Here is an 18844-nt window from a genome sequence, read left to right on the forward strand (position 1 = left end):
TCAGATGACGGGACACAATGGGAGGCTGGCAGAGGCAGGATGACTGCAGCCAAGGCTGCAGCATCAGCAGCCTCATTCCCAGGCACTCCTACATGGCCGGGAACCCACAGAAAGCTGACAGGAGAGCCGTCATCAGCAAAAGAATGGAGGGACTGCTGGATCCGTTGCACCAAGGGATGGACCGGATATGAAGCAGAGGGATGGCTGAGCAGACGAAGCTCCCATAATCCAGATTTGATCGGACTATGGACCGATACAAGCAAAGCAGGACAGTGCGATCCGCTCCCCAAGATGAACCACTAAGATCTCTGAGGACATTAAGGGAACTTGTACAACGGGCAGCCAAATAAGAGACGTGCGGAGATCAACAAAGTTTCCTGTCCAGTGTGAGCCCTAGAAACTTAGTTGTTTCCACGAATGGGAGAACAATGGGACCGAGATTTAAGGATGGCAGAAGGAACGCTTTATATCGCCAAAAGTTGATGCAAACCGTCTTCTCTTCAGAGAACCAGAATCCATTAGCCACACTCCATGAGTATAGGCTGTCAAGACAACGCTGAAGGCAGCGCTCCCGGAGGCACGTTCTCTGGGCACTGCAGTAGATCGCGAAGTCATCGACAAAAAGAGAGCCAGAGAAATTAGGTGGAATGCAGTCCATAATTGGATTGATCGCTATGGCAAAAAGGGCTACGCTCAAGACGGAGCCCTGAGGCACTCCGTTCTCCTGGAGGAAGACGTCGGACAATACGGGACCCATACATACCCTAAACTTTCGATCTGTTAAAAAGGAATCAATAAAAAGGGGCAGGCGACCGCGTAGACCCCATCTGTGCATAGTGCGGAGGACACCTCCTCTCCAACAGGTATCACAAGCCTTCTCCAAATCGAAGAACACGGCTACCGTTGGGCACTTTCGCAAAAAGTTGTTCATGATGAATGTCGACAAGGTCACAAGGTGGTCAACAGCGGAGCGGCGGCGACGAAAGCCTCATTGAACATTGGTAAGTAGCTGTTGAGATTCAAGAATCCAAACTAATCGAGCGTTAACCATGCGCTCCATCACCTTACAGACACAGCTTGTAAGAGAAATGGGGCAGTAACTAGAAGGAAGGTTTGGGTATAGGAACAACGACGGCGTCACGCCAATGCATGGGGACTTGACCTTCGGTCCAGACGCGATTGTAGGTACGAATAAGAAAGCTTTTGCCTGCCGGAGAAAGGTGTGTCAGCATCTGAACGTGAATGGCATCTGGCCCCGGAGCATAGGACCGGGACAGTGCAAGTGCACGTTCGAGTTCCCGCATAGTAAAGGGGGAATTATAATTTTCCAGATTCAGCGAGTGGAAGGAAGGTCGCCGAGCCTCTTCTGCCTCTTTACTGGGAAGGAAGGCACGGTGGTAATGGGCGGAGCTTGAAACCTCCGGGAAAAAGCGGCCGAAGGCGTTGGAGACATCCACAGGATCAACAAGTACCTCATTACCTGAAGTCAGGCCAGGTACTGAGGAGTGGGCCGTAATACCCGACAGCCGGCACAGGCCACCCCAGACGACAGAAGAGGGAGTTAAACTGTTAAAGGAGCTGGTGAAAGAAGCCCAACAAGCTTTTTTGCTGTCTTTGATGACTCTACGGCATTGCGCTCGGAGTCGTTTGTATCCAATACAATTCGCCAACATAGGATGGCAGCGCAAGGTGCATAAAGCACGCCGTCGAGCACGGATAGCATCTCTACAAGCCTCATTCCACCAGGGGATGAAAACGCGACATGAAGAAGAGTTAGTTCGAGGAATGGAACGTTCGGCAGCATTGATGATAACAGCCGTGAGGTATTCGACCTGACTGTCACAACTGAGAAAATCGTGGTCTGGAAAGATCGCCAGAGAGGAGTAAAGTCCCCAGTCAGCTTTCGGTATGTTCCAGCTCGAAGGACGTGGGGATGGGGTGTGGTGCAGGAGACGAACGACACAGGGGAAATGGTCGCTTTAATAGGTCTCAGAAAGGACATACAACTCGAACCGACGGGCAAGAGTGGTAGAACAGATCAAGAGGTCCAAGTGGGAGTAGGTATGAGTAGAGTCCGAGAGGAAAGTCGGGGCGCCAGTATTGAGGCAGACAAGATTGAGATGGTTGAAGACATCCGCCAAGAGGGAGCCTCTGACAGGATGCAGGAGAACCCCAAAGGGGATGATGGGCATTGAAGTCGCCAAATAATAAAAACGGCGCAGGAAGCTGAACAATCAGGTGCATCATGTCAGCCCGACTAACTGCGGATGACGATGGAGTGTAGACAGTACAAACAGAAAAAGTAAAGGCAGAAAGAGTAATACGGACAGCTATTGCTTGGAGTGGGGTGGTCAATGGGATGGGATGGTAATAGACATCGTCCCGAACGAGCAACATGACCCCACCATGAGCTGGGATACCGTCCACAGGGGTGAGGTCAGACCGCTCCGAGGTATAGTGTGTAAAAGCAATACGGTCAGATGGGTGCAACTTGGTTTCCTGGAGACCAAGGGCGAGTGGACACTGCAGGCGGAGGAGCAGTTTTAATTCCTCCCGATTAGATCGAATACCTCTTATGTTCCAATGTAACAAAGCCATCGCTAGTCAGAAAAAAGGAGGAACGAAACGGGTAAAGAGCTGGTCACCTCGACGGCCGCAGGGGGCCAGGTTTTGAGGGAACAACGCTACGACCGGCAGGAGGCGTATTCTGTTCCATCGAGTTGTCGCCAGCTGCAGCCGCATTCCTGGGTTGCGTAGGAGGGGCAGCATCATTCGCCGACGACAGGCCAGCTGAGCGCCTGCCAGCAGAGCGTCCCGGCGAAAATGAGGACGGCCGGGAGCAGCGACTCATGGATGGAGCGTCAGACGAAACGCGCCGGGGTGGAGAGGGGGATAAAGACTACTTCTTGGAGGCCTTCTTGAAAGTCCGATGAGGCAAGGGGATGGTGGGCTGCACTCGGAGGAGGTCCTCACACGCGGGGTCCGTTTTGGAACGCTGGACCTCTGAAGCCGGGGTCCGGAATGTTTTCCCGATGGACGCCTGAGAAGAGGATCGCTTCTCAGGCGGCAGAGGGGGAGGAGGAGGAGGAGGAGGAGGAGGAGGATGGGTGGCCCCTGGGGCAGAGGGGGCAGGGGCCGCGAGGGAGGAGGATTTGGAAGGGAGGGATTTGGGAGGCAGGGGCATAGACCCCGGATGGGGTGAGGAGGTGGAGGGGGAACAGGATAGGGGTGAGGATACTGTGGAAGGAGTGGATACGACTGAAGCAAACGAAGGTGTCAACGTCACGGGATGGAGGCGGTCATACTTCTTCCTGGCCTCAGAATAAGAGAGACGGTCCAAAGTTTTTAATTCTTGAATCTTCTTCTCCTTCTGATACATGGGGCAGTCTAAAGATCTAGGCGAGTGGAGGCCAGGACAATTGACGCACAGAGGTGCTGGGGTGCATGTATGTTCCTCACGAAGAGGACATCCACAATCGCCACAAAGGGGCTCAGCCTCACACCGTGACGACATGTGCCCGAAGCGCAAACACCGAAAGCAGCGCACAGGAGGCGGGATGTAAGGTCGCACGTCGCACCGGTAGCACATCGCCTTTACCTTCTCCGGGAGAACGTCCCCCTCGAAGGTGAGGATAAAGGCCCTGGTGTCGATGCGACGGTCTTTGGGGCCGTGCTGGACTCGCCGGACAAAATGCACACCTCGGCACTCCAGGTTGGCCCTGAGCTCCTCATCAGATTGCAGCAGGAGGTCCCAATGAAAAGTTACCCCCTGCGTCCTATTCAGTGCCAGATGCAGGACAATAGACACTGGGATGTCCCCTAGTCGGTCGCACGCCTGGAGCGCCGCCGACTGTGTGGCGGAGGTGGCCTGTATAAGAACGGACCCCAAACGCATTTTACTGAGAGCCTCGATTTCCCCAAAGATGTCCTCGATGTGCTGGACAAAGAACATGGGCTTGGAGGTGGCGAACGTCCCCCCATCGGTCCGTGAACAGACTAAATAGCGGGGGAAGTACTTCGCCCCAAGCCGGCGCTCCTGTCCTTCCTCCCAGGGATTGGCCAAGGGGGAAAGGGCAGGAGAACCAGAACCAGAGACAGTACCTTTCTTTTTACAAGACTCGGCCGCAGATCGACCTGATACATGCTGACGTTTCATCTGCGAAACGTCCGCCCCGATACCACCCACTCCGACCAGGGGCTCGCCCCACGGGCGCCACCCAGCCTCAGCAAGGGCCACCTGGCAGGATGACCGTTGCCGGGAGTCCTGATGCCCCAAGGAGACGGGTATCTACTCCTTGGCCGACGTGGGGAGGGTGCAGCTCAGGTATCAGCAGTACGATCCCTGCGTTGTCAGGGGGCTACAACCAAGAGGGTACATGACGACCCCACCACAACGGGCTGGCTACCGTATTGGATTTTGGGTGCCATGGAAAGTCCATCATGATCGTAGGTGCAGATGGGCGTAACTTGTGCAACCCATCAGGTGTTTAGGCCCAATTTGAGGAATAATGGGTGCGGTTACAACGCTGAGTGCCAAGGTCGTAGTGCACTGAGGACCAGTGATACACCATGAAAGGCGTCCTTCCTCAAAAGGCTAGTACTTCTGTAGAATTTTGAAAAATGGAGGTCAAACCCCAAGGGGGACCATCACATGGAAGGCAGAAACGGTTGAAACTCCTTTTAGTCTCCTCTTACGACAGGCAGGAATACCTCGCGCCTATTCTTACCCCGGACCCGCAGGGGGGGGGGATCAACTAACTTTTGGGGAGCAAAGATAGCACTGCTATCTTATCACATGTGTAGGAAAAGGTCCTGAATTGTACATGGTCCTTTTCATTCTAGTGACAACTCAGCTGACAGATTGAGCACCACACACATTTTCACCTGCCACAAAATATAATTCTTATACAAAATCTCAGCAGTAGTTGGAACCCAACTTTGAACCTTCAAGTTGTGGTACCCGAGGTAAGCAAGATTCCAGTGACAATAAAACGAAGGGACAAAGGATGTGATGAAGTGGTGGCATGTTGGTGGACGCACTTTGTGCACCTGCTGGTACCTATGCAGTTGCGAATCATGAACAACAATTATGCTAGTTCTGGGACAACTCTCCACTTGATGTGAAACTGCTACATACTCTCCACATTCAGACAGTGTTATGATAAATATCTGGACTAGTGTCTACAAATTAACTCTTAGCTGAAAAGCTGTTTACCTCCCTAAACGTAAAGCAAATGAATTGTAATGCCCTGCTCCTTAGTTCATGCTAGTGCTATCATGAAGCTGGATGGACCCTGTTCCTTTGTGCCAATAGAAAAAACAGCTCTGTAAAAGGAAGTAAACAGAGAATTTACTCAGCTGTAGCAACAAATTAGCTATGACCATACATTTGGGGAGAGAGATTGATGATGCTCTTATTCGAAAGTTTGTATATACTCTTTCTGACTTATTTACATACCAGTTGCATAAATGTATGTTGAACTTGCAACAACAAGAAGGATACAAACAAAATTGGCAGGTGACTTCAGCTCATAAGAAGGGTACAAAAACGGACCAGCAAAATTACAGACTGATATCCTTAACATTAGTTTGCTGCAGAATTCTTGAACATATTCAGAGTTTAAATGTAATAAAATTCCTTGAAACGGAAAAGCTTATGTATGCAAATCAGTAGGTATTTAGATAGCGGCAGTCATGTGAAACTCTGCTTGCTGTTTTCTCCACTTGACATTTTGTGCACCACTGATGAAGGGCAGAAGGCAGATCCCATATTCCTAGATTTTCGGCAGGTGTTTCACACAGTGCTCCACTGCAGACTGTTGAAAGGTTGAGCCTATGGATTAGGTTCCCAGAATCTTAAGTAGCTCAAAGACTTCTTATGTAACAGAACCCACATGTTGTCATCGATGGTGAGTGTTCGCCAGAGACAAGTTTATTGCCAGGTGCACCCCAGGGAAGTGTGGCAGGACCACTCTTATTCCCTACATACAAAAATGATCTCTCAGACCAAGTGAGCAGCAATCTGCAGCTATTTGCCGATGAGGCTGCGGTGTACAGGAAGGTGTCATCGCTGACTGACTGTATGAGGATACAAGATGACTTGGACAAAATTTATAGTTTTGTGATGAATGAAAGCTTGATCTAAACACAGAAAAATGCTATTTAATGCAGATGAATAGGAACAACAATACTGTGCTGTTGAAATAGAGCATTGCTAGTGTGCGGCTTGTCACAACCACCATCCGTTAAATATCTAGGTGCAGTGTTGCGAAGTGATTTGAAATGTAACAAGCTCATAAGAGCGGTGGCTTAGGAAAGGTGAATGACGACTTCTGTTTATTGGGAAAATTTGGGGAATTGCAGTTCAACTATAAAGAAGATTATGTATAAAACACTAATGTGAGCCATTCTGGTATCCACACCAAGTTGGATTAACAGAAAACGTCTAAGAAATTCGCTAGGTTTCTTACAAGTATGTTCGATCAACGTGTGCTTATTACAGAGCTCCATGAACTCAAATGGGAAACCCTGGAGGGAAGACAATGTTCTTTTTTCAAAACATTGAGAAAATTTACAGAGTGAGTATTTGAAGCTCAGGACAGAAAGATTCCACAGCTTGTCGAATTTCAAACATTTGTGAGTGCCACGATAAACTCTTACTGTTATCAATATAATTATGGGCTTAAACTTAAATGAACCCATTAAAAATTTTTGAGAATAGCACACCCACCCTCTTTCAAAACAACTGTACTCTAATGTCTTTGCACAATTATGTGAAAAATAGATTATTTTTGGACATCAGTTCACTTGTATGTATGTTCTACAATCATACTGTAATCATCTGTGGAGACTAATCATCCAACAATTAATTGAGAAAATTACAGTTTTATTTGTGGTGGTGTGATAATACATCGTGTGAAACAGTACTGAATGCCTTCTTTGAAAACTACTCAGAACAGATAGTTAGGAGCTCCACTCATGATGGAAATATATTGAATCTAATGGCATACCCAACGTCTTTGAGGATGGTATCAGTGAACATGACACAGTTGTGGCAACAATGATTACCAATATACAAAGGTCAACTAAAACAAACAGGAAGATATATAGGTTCAGCAAATTAAATAAAAAATCAGTAGTGTAATATCACAATGAGGAACTTGAAAATTTCAGCACATGGCAGGAGCATGTAGAGGAACTATGGGACAAGTTTAAAATAATAGTTGACCACATACTGTATAGGTATGTTGTACACAGCAGAACAGTTAGTAACAGGAGGGAACCTCCATGAGATAGCCACAGCAAAGAAAATTCCCTGCATAGTAGGTGCAAAAGCATAGGGGTACAAATAGAGAGATGCTGAATGAAACGAGTCTGGCTGTCAAGAGAGCAATGCATGATGCCTTCAATAACTAGCATAGCAGAATACTGTCAAATGATCTTTCACAAACCCCAAAGAAATTCTGGTCATATGTGAAGGCTGTTAGTAGTATCAAAGGCAGTATCTAGTTCCTGGCAAATGAGACAGGAACTGAAACAGAGTAGCAAGGCAAAAGCTGAAATGCTTAACTCTGTTTTCAAATGTAGTATTAGTGTCAGTGGTGTTGAGAAACAGCTGAAATCAATAAAATTGAACAAATTTCTTGGCTCTGATGGAATTCCTGTCAGATTCTATGCTGAGTGTACTTCTGGGACCACAGTGGTTGTAAGAAGTTTTGTCATTGTCAAATTACTGATATGCCATACTATAGAAATAATGGTAAAACTTTCCATGGAGCCATCCACACAAACCCTGAAGCATAAGTTGGTAACAACTGTTATAGGCAGAAACCAAAAGTTATGGTGACAGAGTAACTGGTTTGTATACCAAATGACATAACATTTTTGTTTCAATTGCAGGAGAAACAGTAAGTATTTAATGCAACAACCACCACCGCCTTAACATCCTATAGTCAAGTTGCCATAAGATGGTCATTGACAAAAAGGGCTGGACACAACAGCTTCACACACCCGTCTCAACCAATCATGTAATGCCATTCAAGTAATATTTTCCTCTGCAGCAGTTGCACTGCGTGGGTCAAAGCCAACAATCACGCTGCTAGCTGCTCATCTTCTTGCACAGACTTTGCTACAGGTGATTGTGCACAATCGCACAGAACTTTCAGAGAAAAATAATTTGTTTGCAGGAGGCAAATAAGCACACACATTTAATAAATCCAGAATGAATTTTCACTTAGAAGTGGAGCGTGCACTGATTTGAATGGTCTTGGCAGATTAAAACTTGGTGCTGGATCAAAACTCTGACCTGGGAAACCTGCTCATGACAGATGGTACCAGCAAACACTGAGATTATCCCAGATTCAAGTCTCAATCTGGTAAATAGCTTTAATCTGCCAGAAAATTTCACATAAGAAATCATTTAAATCTGAGTTTTCGTTTTCTAATTTTGTCACACAGGGTACCTCAGGTATACATACTGTATGATAGCGGATGCATGTAAACAGAAAATAATGAGAAATAAAACACACATCATTCAAACTAACATACCTCAGACTGCACTGTAGATCGGTCTTTCACTACAACCGAAATTTCAATTTCACACATTTGTTGGCTTTGTCAATTCTCAGCCAAAATGGACACATGAGAACGCTAGAGTAACTTACGCATTCTCAGTTGTTAGTGCCTAATCAGTGACAAATGAATAGAGGAAAACAATACTTTATACTGGTTACAAAGAGTCAGTTACCAAGAATAAATCAGATTCCATAATTTTGGAGGAAGACCATTGTTTTGACTTTATATTTACAAATTTTAGAAACAGGCGAAGTGAAAATATTTAAAAAGTGCAAATTTTGTAATGGGTCTTTGTTAAGGTTGTAAAGTGCTCCACTTGAAACTTTAGACTTTTCCATGCCATCCATAGTTCAATTAACTTCACATACAAAAATCTAGTTTCAAGTAGTGTGTAACACAACCATGCGCACATAGAAGAATCTGATTCCACTGTCTGCTTTGACCCATGACGTCACCAATATGGCGGAAATGACCATTCTCAACATTTCCAATATGGTGCCTAAGACGTCATTACATGATAAACAACAACAAAACATGAAAATACATATAAAACGAACACACACATCTCTCTCCAAAAATATAAACAAACTAACGGGACCAGCCCAAGAACTTAGTGATTTTTGGGTGGGGACAAATTAATTATAAACACATAGACACACACCACAATCCCAACCACACAAAACGATGACATAAAAACACAAAATTCCCAAGTTCTGCTACACTTACAATATCTACAGGCATCGGTCACTTCACTTCACATAACTCGGGTCGACCAAAGCGTCCGATCCCACTCGTCGGCTTTGACCCGTGACGTAAGGTGGTTGTGGTGTGTGACATCACGGAATTTAGTTTGTAAGAGTGGCGTGTTTGTAGTTGTCATTTTGATGTGATCGGTGGTGCTCTCTGGTGGTGTGTTAGGTGATGTTTTTGGTTTAGTTTGCGAGTGTGTGTGTGGTGTGGTGTGGTGTGTGCATTTTGGTAAATTGCTTTTTTTTTATGTCTTTGGTAGGTATGGATATGACTGACAAGGTCAACAGTTTTCAATTGTCGGCTGTGATGAGGGACAGTGCGTTGTCTCTAATAAAATTTCTTCAACTATTCGGATTTTTGGATGAAGTCGTGAAGTGTTCAGTATGTCGTGAATAAATGAGGCTTACTTAAAGTTCCGGTATCTCGGACCATGGACGGCTGTATGTCTTAAGGATAACAGGTCAAGGGAAGTGTTCGATCCCAATGTGTGGCTGTGAATGTTGGTATTGGTATCAGGATAGGATTTTGAGCTATATAGGTCAAGGGAAGTGTCCGATTTCAGATGATATTGTGTTTAGTGGTATTTCGGGAGTTTTGTGATGTCGGTTTTTTTCGTGTTTTGCGTGGTTTTGTATGAGGGCGGATGTCTAAATTTGTTTATATTTAGTTTGTCCCCACCCAAAAACCCCCTATTACCGGCGCTTGTCCCGTTAGTGTCATTAGGCTTTTTGTGGAATGTGTGTGTGTGTGTGTGTGTGTGTGTGTGTGTGTGTGTGTGTGTGTGTGTGTTTTCCGATGTATTTTCGTCCTCAAAATGTGTACGTAACGACTTTATATATGCGCCATATTGGAATCATGGTTTATGGTCGTTTCCACCATATTTGTGACGTCATGGGTCAAAGCAGACGGGCGGGATCGGATGCTTTCGTATTTCCCATAACGCAACCGCAATTGTTGATACCACAAAATAAAAACTACTCCAAAAATTATAATCACATAGCAAATATCAATACCTCAAAACCAACACCTAAAACAACAAAAATTGGAATCTGACACTTTCCTTGACCTATATGGGTGACCAACAGCTCACCATACCAAAACACACATAGCTATGACGACAAATTGTAATTGGCCACTTCCCATGACCTATGCAGCTCAAATACAACTGATGATACTAAAAAAATTGAAATCAAGTACTTCCCCCTAAGATACATAAATCAACCACAAGTGCCAATACCAAAACATCAACCACCGACACATGCAGTAAATAACACCGACCCAACAACACACAAAAATCCCACTGAACATCATAACACGCGAACAATAGACCCAAAAAACGACTACTTACCATAAAAAAGTTCTGGCACTACACACTAACCCCCAACTTGCATATTCTGCTTGCATTCTCCGCATTTCACTATCTCCGTCACAAGCTCAAAAAGTTGCAGAAACTTAATGACGGACAACATGTTGTCCCCCATTACAGCCCGCGGACACGCTCTATTACACTTAGAAGTCATATCCATACCTAACGAGAGAAGCCACAAATTGAATTAAGCGACTTACTGTGCGACAAACAGCAAACCAATTAACAACACACGACACCACAATAACAAACACAACGGAAACTTAATTCTTAACTCACTGACTCTAACTTCCATTGTTCTATAACAGCCAAGACCAATAAATGCACACTTCAAGCACCGACACCCAAATGAACCCAATACATCACCAGAGAACGCCACCAACCGCAACAAGACGACATCTACAAACACAACACACCTATAAACTAAACTAACATCCTTACGTCACAAGTCAAAGCCGACGGGTGGACTCCGACACTTCTGTTGACCCCACAACCACTAATAACTCCAGGTTACACAATTTGTCTTTTCACTGAACATTTTCACTTCACCCACTACGCGAAAGTCAAAATTATCATTTTTCTCTAAAACTATGGGTCTTCAACAACTGATTCCATGTAACCAGTATGAAGAATGGCTTTTCTTCTTTCATTTACTACAGTTTAAAGAAACTGACAGATTATCAATTATTCTAGGCTTCTTGTGTGTCCACACAAGACGACTTCCTGTGAGAAAATTTCAAAACATCAGAAAATAATTTTGCGCACTGCGACTTTAACTAATCATCGGGGGATTAACAGCAATTGGCCTTGGCAATGTGTACCACTATCATAGAAAGAACAAACCACTCTACTGAATCGACACACATTATTATTAAACAAAATTTTTTTAGAAGTAAAGTTATACTTTAAAAATTGTATCTTGTTAAGTGCAGCCACATGGCTACAATCATCAAGCATGAACACACAAAAATATGAAAGAACATTTTGGATCACAAGAAAAATTAATTTGAGAAAAAAAAAATTATGAAACAGAATGACTGACCAGAACTTTACTTACTACTGTCAATGAGCTAAAATACGGAGAAACTTCCTGCGTACAAGAAGGGATTAAATTGGGTAAGGTTAGAAAGGAAGGGCAGGCCACTCAGACCTTAGAACAAGAGGACCCACATGTTGCAAGGACAAGTGGAAAATAATGATAAAGTGGACCTGGGGGGGGGGGGAGGGGTAGTGAGAGGGGTGGGAAGACAGGAAGTAAGGAAAACATGAAAAAGAGAGTGTACAGAAAATGGAGGGATTATACTTTAACAATATTCAGAATAGTCATCAGCAAGTGAGGCCGAGTGTGGACGGAAGACAAACTCGTTTGATACACTATGTATCCAGTTGGTACATATGTTCAACAGCATGACACCTTGCTACACAACATGGGCCATTTGGATCCTCCCATCTGACAGTAGCTTAGATGAACTCCATAGATGAAACTTGGATTGCAAAACATCTCAGTCTCACCTGCCCCCTCTCTTTTCTTAGTTCTTAACTACACTACTCGTTTCTTGTCCTCTTACTCTTTCTTTACTTCTGATGCAGTCTTCTCTGTACTGATGCTAGAGCAGTGCTTAACACTGTATTATCTTTGACCTCTTACTCCCTCTCATGCATACCCTTCATCTTTCGCTACACTTGTCCTCTAAACATGGGAGTCCCTCTCTTGCTGGATACTGAATGACATGTCCTGCCTATCTACTCCTCTCCAATCCGTCCCCCTGTCCTCCCCAAGGGAGGAAGTAGTAGTTCTGAAACTGGGATAATTTCTTGTACTTTTGTGTGTCCCTATCAGTTGTACTCAGAATTTTGACTTGCCTCTGGAAGGTAAGCATTGGCCAACCATTTTAACTCTTAATTTTACTAATAATTTTTCACAGATATCAATAATTAATTCTGATAGTAATCTGAGAAGAGTAAAAACATCCTGAGTATTCTTGAAGTTACACTGCATGAACTGTTGGCCAACTGGCACATATTATTCATGTCCAAAATTTATTCCACTAGTTCATACTGACTTGTAATAGCCTATGAAGTATTAAAGCTGCAGTTTCATGCATTTGCAACTTAAATGTGCCTCAATGGTGCATCTATCACACTTCTCTACAATTCATGCTAACTAAGTAAAGAAAAAGCCAATGACATGTCACTGTAGCACCATTCATCCGCTTTTCATCTCTTACAAGTCAACAGTCCATGCACAGACACCAAATTAGTGTAATTTAGGAATGTAATCACTCCTATTTTACATACTAAAGGCTTGCACTGATTTATCTTCAAGATAATATATTTGTAGAAATTTTCTCTAATAAGTGTTCTACGAAAAAGTGCCAGAAACTGAAATATGAGTAATCGAAGGAGTAAAGTTAACTATACACCAAGTTTTACCTTTTATCTCACCCCTTACTAAAACTGAAGTCCTTAATTCCTCACTCCCACCCCCTTTTTTCCAGTCATGCTGCCTAGCATTACATTTACCCATAACTAAATCTGTGCTAATCAGAAATTCGATTTGACAAATGTTACTAGCGGTGCGCGGGAATTAATTGCAGTCTAGCTGCCAACCTGCTCTTAATATTTTCTAAGTAGAGTTACAATAACTTACAGCTCACAGATTATAAAATACATGTCATTATCTTCCAACATATGTTGAGCACCCACTTTCTGAATGTAAATAACGTGCAACTGGATTAAATACGTGGCTACCGTAACTGGAAATCTTGACAGTGTATCAACTGTATACATAAAAATGACGAAGCATCACCACACATCCTAAATGTATACGGCAGCAAATTAACGCTACGATCTGGATACTGTTCTCATATTGCATATAGCATTCAAGCTACCGAAAATTTTAAATTTGTAAAAACATCGTAAAACGACAGTGGACAGACTACGCATTTTGTACTGTAGAGGACTCCGTACAAAGAGGCTGTTTAACACGCGCTTATTGCAACCCTTCTCCCATTACCACTATCACTGTTTTTAGATACCAAGTTATCTGCCATAATTCCCGCCGGATATTACAAAGAATTCTATGTTTTTTATGAGAGCGTTGCCAATTCTAGTTACCTTGATCAGTTTTCGTTGCTGGTTTCCAGTTTTCAGCGCTGATGATCGGCAGACAGACTTGGCCCTTCTCATCAATGTTCGGATGATATATTTTGGTCTTGAAATTTATTTTTGGTGGTTTGAATGGGTATTCTGCAGGAAAATTTATTTCAATCCTAAACGCACCTTTATTATAAGGGGCATTATCCTAGAAACGGAAAATCGTGTGAAGAACAAAAATAAATAGTTACTGTAATAAATAAATTTACAAACGATAAAACAGTTACCGGCACTATAAGACCTTGCCATGTTAATATATTAGAGTCATCCACTTGGATTTCTCGGAAAGATTTCATGCCCGACGATCGGATGTCGCCGAGCTCCTAAAAAGTACAAAAGCATAATTGTATATAGCTATCCACATGTAACATGCATATAATTGATTTTCCTGGCTGATACGAATCCAGCTCTGCATTGCAACTACTGAGAATAGTTCCGTGTCTAAACGAAATAACTAATTTATACCTATGGAATGTCATGCAACTCTCAATGAAGATCAACACATTTCAACAGGCGAAAACAGATGAATAATTTGTATAACTATTTAATGCATGCTAATGAGATTCTATACAATCTTTTTTTATATAAATCATAGCCAGTAATTTATCTCGCAACACTCCTTAGAATTTGCTACTCACTTTCTGCAACCTCCTGGTCGCTGCCATCTTCCTTATTACCCAATATTCCAATAACCGGAAGCAAAAGCCTCGCTATTTGCCGTAAACTTATAATTCGTTGAATCTAATGCTTTGGCGGAATAAACACTAGCTTACAGAATTATTCGGACGAAACAGTTCCCAAGTTTTGACAAATGATAAATAATACATAAAATTCTAACAAAATGTAGAAGACCATCAGTTGGAATCAAATTCTACTCCTTCGCTATCTTTGGATTAGTCAGTCAGAGATAAATGCTCCAAATGACAAGACAGTGCGGAGAAGAAGGGATAATTCGTTTCGGATATGTGTTTTAGAATTATACTGCAAAGTCACTTCTGTTCGGAAATTTACCATGTATGCCGCTCATCAAAATTTCCCGTATCATGATAGAGTAGAAATACGCAATCGAGGGAAGACAAGCAGATCGAAGCGGTTGACAGAGTAAAATTTCTGGGCTTAAAACTCGATAATAAATTCAATCGGGAAGGGCATACCGCAGAATTGCTAAGTGCGTAAACAAGCCTGTATTAGTAGTGAGAATTATGTCATATTTAGGAGATATAAATATAATAAAAACTTGGGTACTTTGCTTACTTTTATGCTATTATGCCATTCGGGATCATATTCTGGGGTAACTCGTCAAACCGAGCAAAAGTTTTGCGTGCAAAAGCGTGTAATAAGAATCAGTTGTGGTGTAAATTCTAGAACCTGTTCAAGGAACTTTGTATTCTAACCACTGCTTCTCAATATATTATTCCTTAATGAAATTTGTTGCAAATAATGTATCTCTAGTTGTAACCAGTTGCTTAATACATAGTATCAATACTAGGAATGATCTACATCAGTTATCTGCAGGTCCTTTGCCTCTCCATTTTTCTGCAATCCATTGCTTTCTACGTAAGGCTGCTGTGTGTTGTACCATCCATCATGTCATCCAGTATCTGGAATCTCTTCCTACCTCACTTCCTTTTCCCCTCTACATAACCTTCTAAAACTGTTTTTATCATTCAATCATTCTTTCTTAATATGTGTCCAATCCAATTTCTTTTTCTTCTCTTTATTACATCTAGTAACTGTCTTTTCTCTCCCACTCCTCTCAGTACCTCTTCATTTTTTACTCTGTCCATCCAACTTATTCTTTCCATCCTCCGCCATGTCCAGATCTCAAAAGCGTCCAGCCTTTCTCTGTCTTTCTTCCTTATAGCCCATGTTTCATCGCCATATAGAAGAACACTCCATAGAAGACATTTTGTGAATCTCTTCCTAAGTTCTCTGTCCAAACTGCTGCAGAAAATTCTCCTTTTCTTATAAAACACCTCTTTTGCCATTGCTATCCTTGTTTTAATTTCTGTGGTGCACTTCCAGGCGGTGTCTATCCTGCTTGCAAGATACTTAAAAATTTTGCACGTGTTCTAGTATTTCTCCATTCAGCATAATTTTTATTTCCTTATTTCCTCCTAGTGTCAATACTTTTGTTTTATTTCTGTTAATTTTCATTCCATATTTTTTCCATTAGTTTCAATGGTGTCCACCAAATCCTGTAATTCTTTTTCCCCTGTGCTGTCATCAGCAAACCTGAAACACCCTACTCTTCTTCCTCCAATTTCTACGCCTTTGTCATCTAATGAGCACTGGTCAACCATATTTTCCAAGTAGGGGTTGAAAGTAGTGGGTGATAGACAGCATCCTTGTCTTGCTCCTTTTCCTAGCCCGATCCAGTTTGTACTTTCTCCTCTCACTTTAATTGAAACTTTTTGATTAAAGTGTAATGAGTTTACAAGTCATCTGGTTTTCCAGTACACTCTCTTTTCCCTCATTATACTCGCCCAAACCACGTTGTCAAATGCCTTTTCTAGATCAATGCAGCCCGTATATATAGGTCTCTTCCTTTTTCAATAAACCTTTCTCCCAAGATTCGTAGGAGAGATTTGCATTCCTGGTGCCCGTATTCAGTCTAAAGCCAAATTGCTCCTTGCCAAGATTCTCCATCATCTGCATAAAGACCTAAAAATCCCCTAACTAGGCCCAAGAAAGGGTCCAGTATTCAGGAACGCACATTTTCAATAAATTGCCAGCAACCGTTACAAACGCCGGCCGCGGTGGTCTTGCGGTTCTAGGCGCGCAGTCCGGAACCGTGCGACTGCTACGGTCGCAGGTTCGAATCCTGCCTCGGGCATGGATGTGTGTGATGTCCTTAGGTTAGTTACGTTTAAGTAGTTCTAAGTTCTAGGGGACTAATGACCACAGCAGTTGAGTCCCATAGTGCTAAGAGCCATTTTTTGAACCGTTACAAACTTGGTTTCAGACAAAGCATGGTTTAAACAGAGTTGGAAAGACTTTTTCATTGACAACTTCTCCTGCTCTGTTAATGAATATCTTAACAGGGACTGTTAGACCAACTTAAGTAGCACTTGGTCAAAACAGTCAAGATTAAGTATTTTGTGTATGATAAATTTATTTTAAAGTGCAAAACAATGTTTTATTCTGACAGCGTATTAATTCTGTAAATATTAGCAGTTCCAGTTTACTGTAATGTATTTACCAATTTTGACGATCTTCTCATAAATGATCAGTGTAGTAAGTACCATACCAAAAAATTCTGTGCTATACTCCGAACTATTTTACAACAAAAGGATATTCAGAAACAAATTACGGATTGTTTATAATTCATATTCATTCTGCAACTGAGTGCATACTAATTTTACACAGAGTTGTATCAGTATTTGCTGTTCAGTGCCCAAGTTACAGTAGTAACTTTAAGTTTTGTATTTTGCGGGTACTTAGCTTACATATTTGGCAGAGGACAAAATCAGTAATAACTTTGTTTATATCTTGCAGCTGTCATTTTTTCAGCAGTATTGTTATGCTGATTGCACATGTTTATTTTTAAATAGAATGTCATTTCCGTTTTATAACACTGGGACATTGAAGCTAGTAACAGGAAAAAACGAGTTGTGATGCTTCACCTCAACACTTGGAACGAAGTTTGCTACCAGAACTCTCTTTAGACAAGATTTGTTTGTTATCAATCACCTCAGTTTTTCAAACTCAAATTTTGTCTTAATATTTACACCTGTGTCAAAATTAGCTCAAAATGCAGTTCAGTATGTTCAGGTATGGATGGTAACATTTCTGATACTTGTTTCTGCTTACAAGTATGTGATCATGTACATATGATATCAGCAATATAAAATACATAATTTTCAAGGTTCTGGCACAACCAGTTAGTCATCTTATCTTCACAGATTACATAATTTAAAAAGTTTTGGATGTTGCGAAACAAAGGCCTGACATCATTGTATGTACATAATCATGTGATGTATGTATTTTATTAACTATTAATTCTTATCCTTCCACCTACCATGCTCAGCCCTTTCCCATGCAGTTCGAATTCATACTATTTTGGTGCAATAATAGGGATCTAAAAGATCAAGACTTAATCCATGCCCAGAATTTTGCGTGGCAGTCATCACCAACTTTCCCTGTGAATCAGGTTGCAGGCTAACACACTCCCTCCCCATCCCTGCCCCCTTAATTAACTGGTAAAGTGTGGTACTTTTTTTTTTGGTTACTCAATGTCTGTTTCCCTTGAGATCGTTACTCAGTCTGAGTCAGTACTTGTGTTCTAAGAACACTGAACTCTCTAATTGTTCTTCCTTTCTAGTAACTGATCATTGCAAGAAAGGCCTAACAAGCAGAACCGTGTTTATCACAGGGCTATGATGACCAGAGCAATCTTCCAGTTGATTGCTTTAAGTAATTGTTTCACATCAAAACTGATCTTAATGACTAATCATTCAAAAACTAAATGTATCTTGAGTTTTAAGTTTGTTGCTTTTATATTCATTTACATTCCTTGTTATTTATTGATATTTCTAAATGGTTTCATCTACATAGCAGGCTCCTCTTTTACGTTTTGTGGACCTATGCTATCACATGCTATAAAATATTTTATTTTATTTATTTATTTATTTTTTATTTTTATTTATTTATTTATTTATTTTTTAATTCTCTTACTGTGTTATTTGTAATGAGCATGGGCAAGCAGACAAGTTCTTTTGTTCAGGGGTAGCTTGCACCATTGTTAAACCATCAGAACTTCATGTTTGTTGTGAGTTAGGGTCAGAAACCAAACCCTAGTTGGATTTTATATGCCTTTATAATTCTCTCTGTCACATCACCTGCCCTGTTTCCCATATAAAGAACCAGTTTCATTTTCTCCATTCTTTTTCCATTTGTGTGAAATGTACAGGAAAAACTCTTTATTCTCAAGTTTGGCAGTTATTTTCCTAATGATGAGACCACCACAACAACAACAACAACAACAACAACAACAAC

At 42.1% G+C, this 18844-nt stretch overlaps 1 protein-coding gene across 3 annotated transcripts in view; it reads right to left on the bottom strand.

Moving 5' to 3' along the window:
• LOC126284186 (ubiquitin-conjugating enzyme E2 L3) overlaps window positions 1–18016 on the bottom strand; it is a 31633-nt gene extending 13617 nt beyond the window's left edge. The window contains exons 1-4 of one of the 3 annotated variants that reach the window (XM_049982931.1): window positions 14485–14736; window positions 14074–14169; window positions 13808–13994; window positions 10673–10852 (exon numbers count right to left, since the gene is read on the bottom strand). In XM_049982931.1, the coding sequence (XP_049838888.1) occupies window positions 10698–10852; window positions 13808–13994; window positions 14074–14169; window positions 14485–14511 (465 nt within the window). In that variant the 5' untranslated portion in view covers window positions 14512–14736 and the 3' untranslated portion in view covers window positions 10673–10697. Of the gene's footprint in view, window positions 1–10672; window positions 10853–13807; window positions 13995–14073; window positions 14170–14311; window positions 14414–14484 lie in introns of those variants that run through there. The other 2 variants (XM_049982930.1, XM_049982932.1) reach the window with 2 other exon arrangements.
• Between the last annotated feature and the right edge of the window lie 828 nt (window positions 18017–18844).

This window comes from Schistocerca gregaria, chromosome 8, assembly GCF_023897955.1.
Source record: "Schistocerca gregaria isolate iqSchGreg1 chromosome 8, iqSchGreg1.2, whole genome shotgun sequence".
Classification (NCBI taxonomy): domain Eukaryota; kingdom Metazoa; phylum Arthropoda; class Insecta; order Orthoptera; family Acrididae; genus Schistocerca; species Schistocerca gregaria.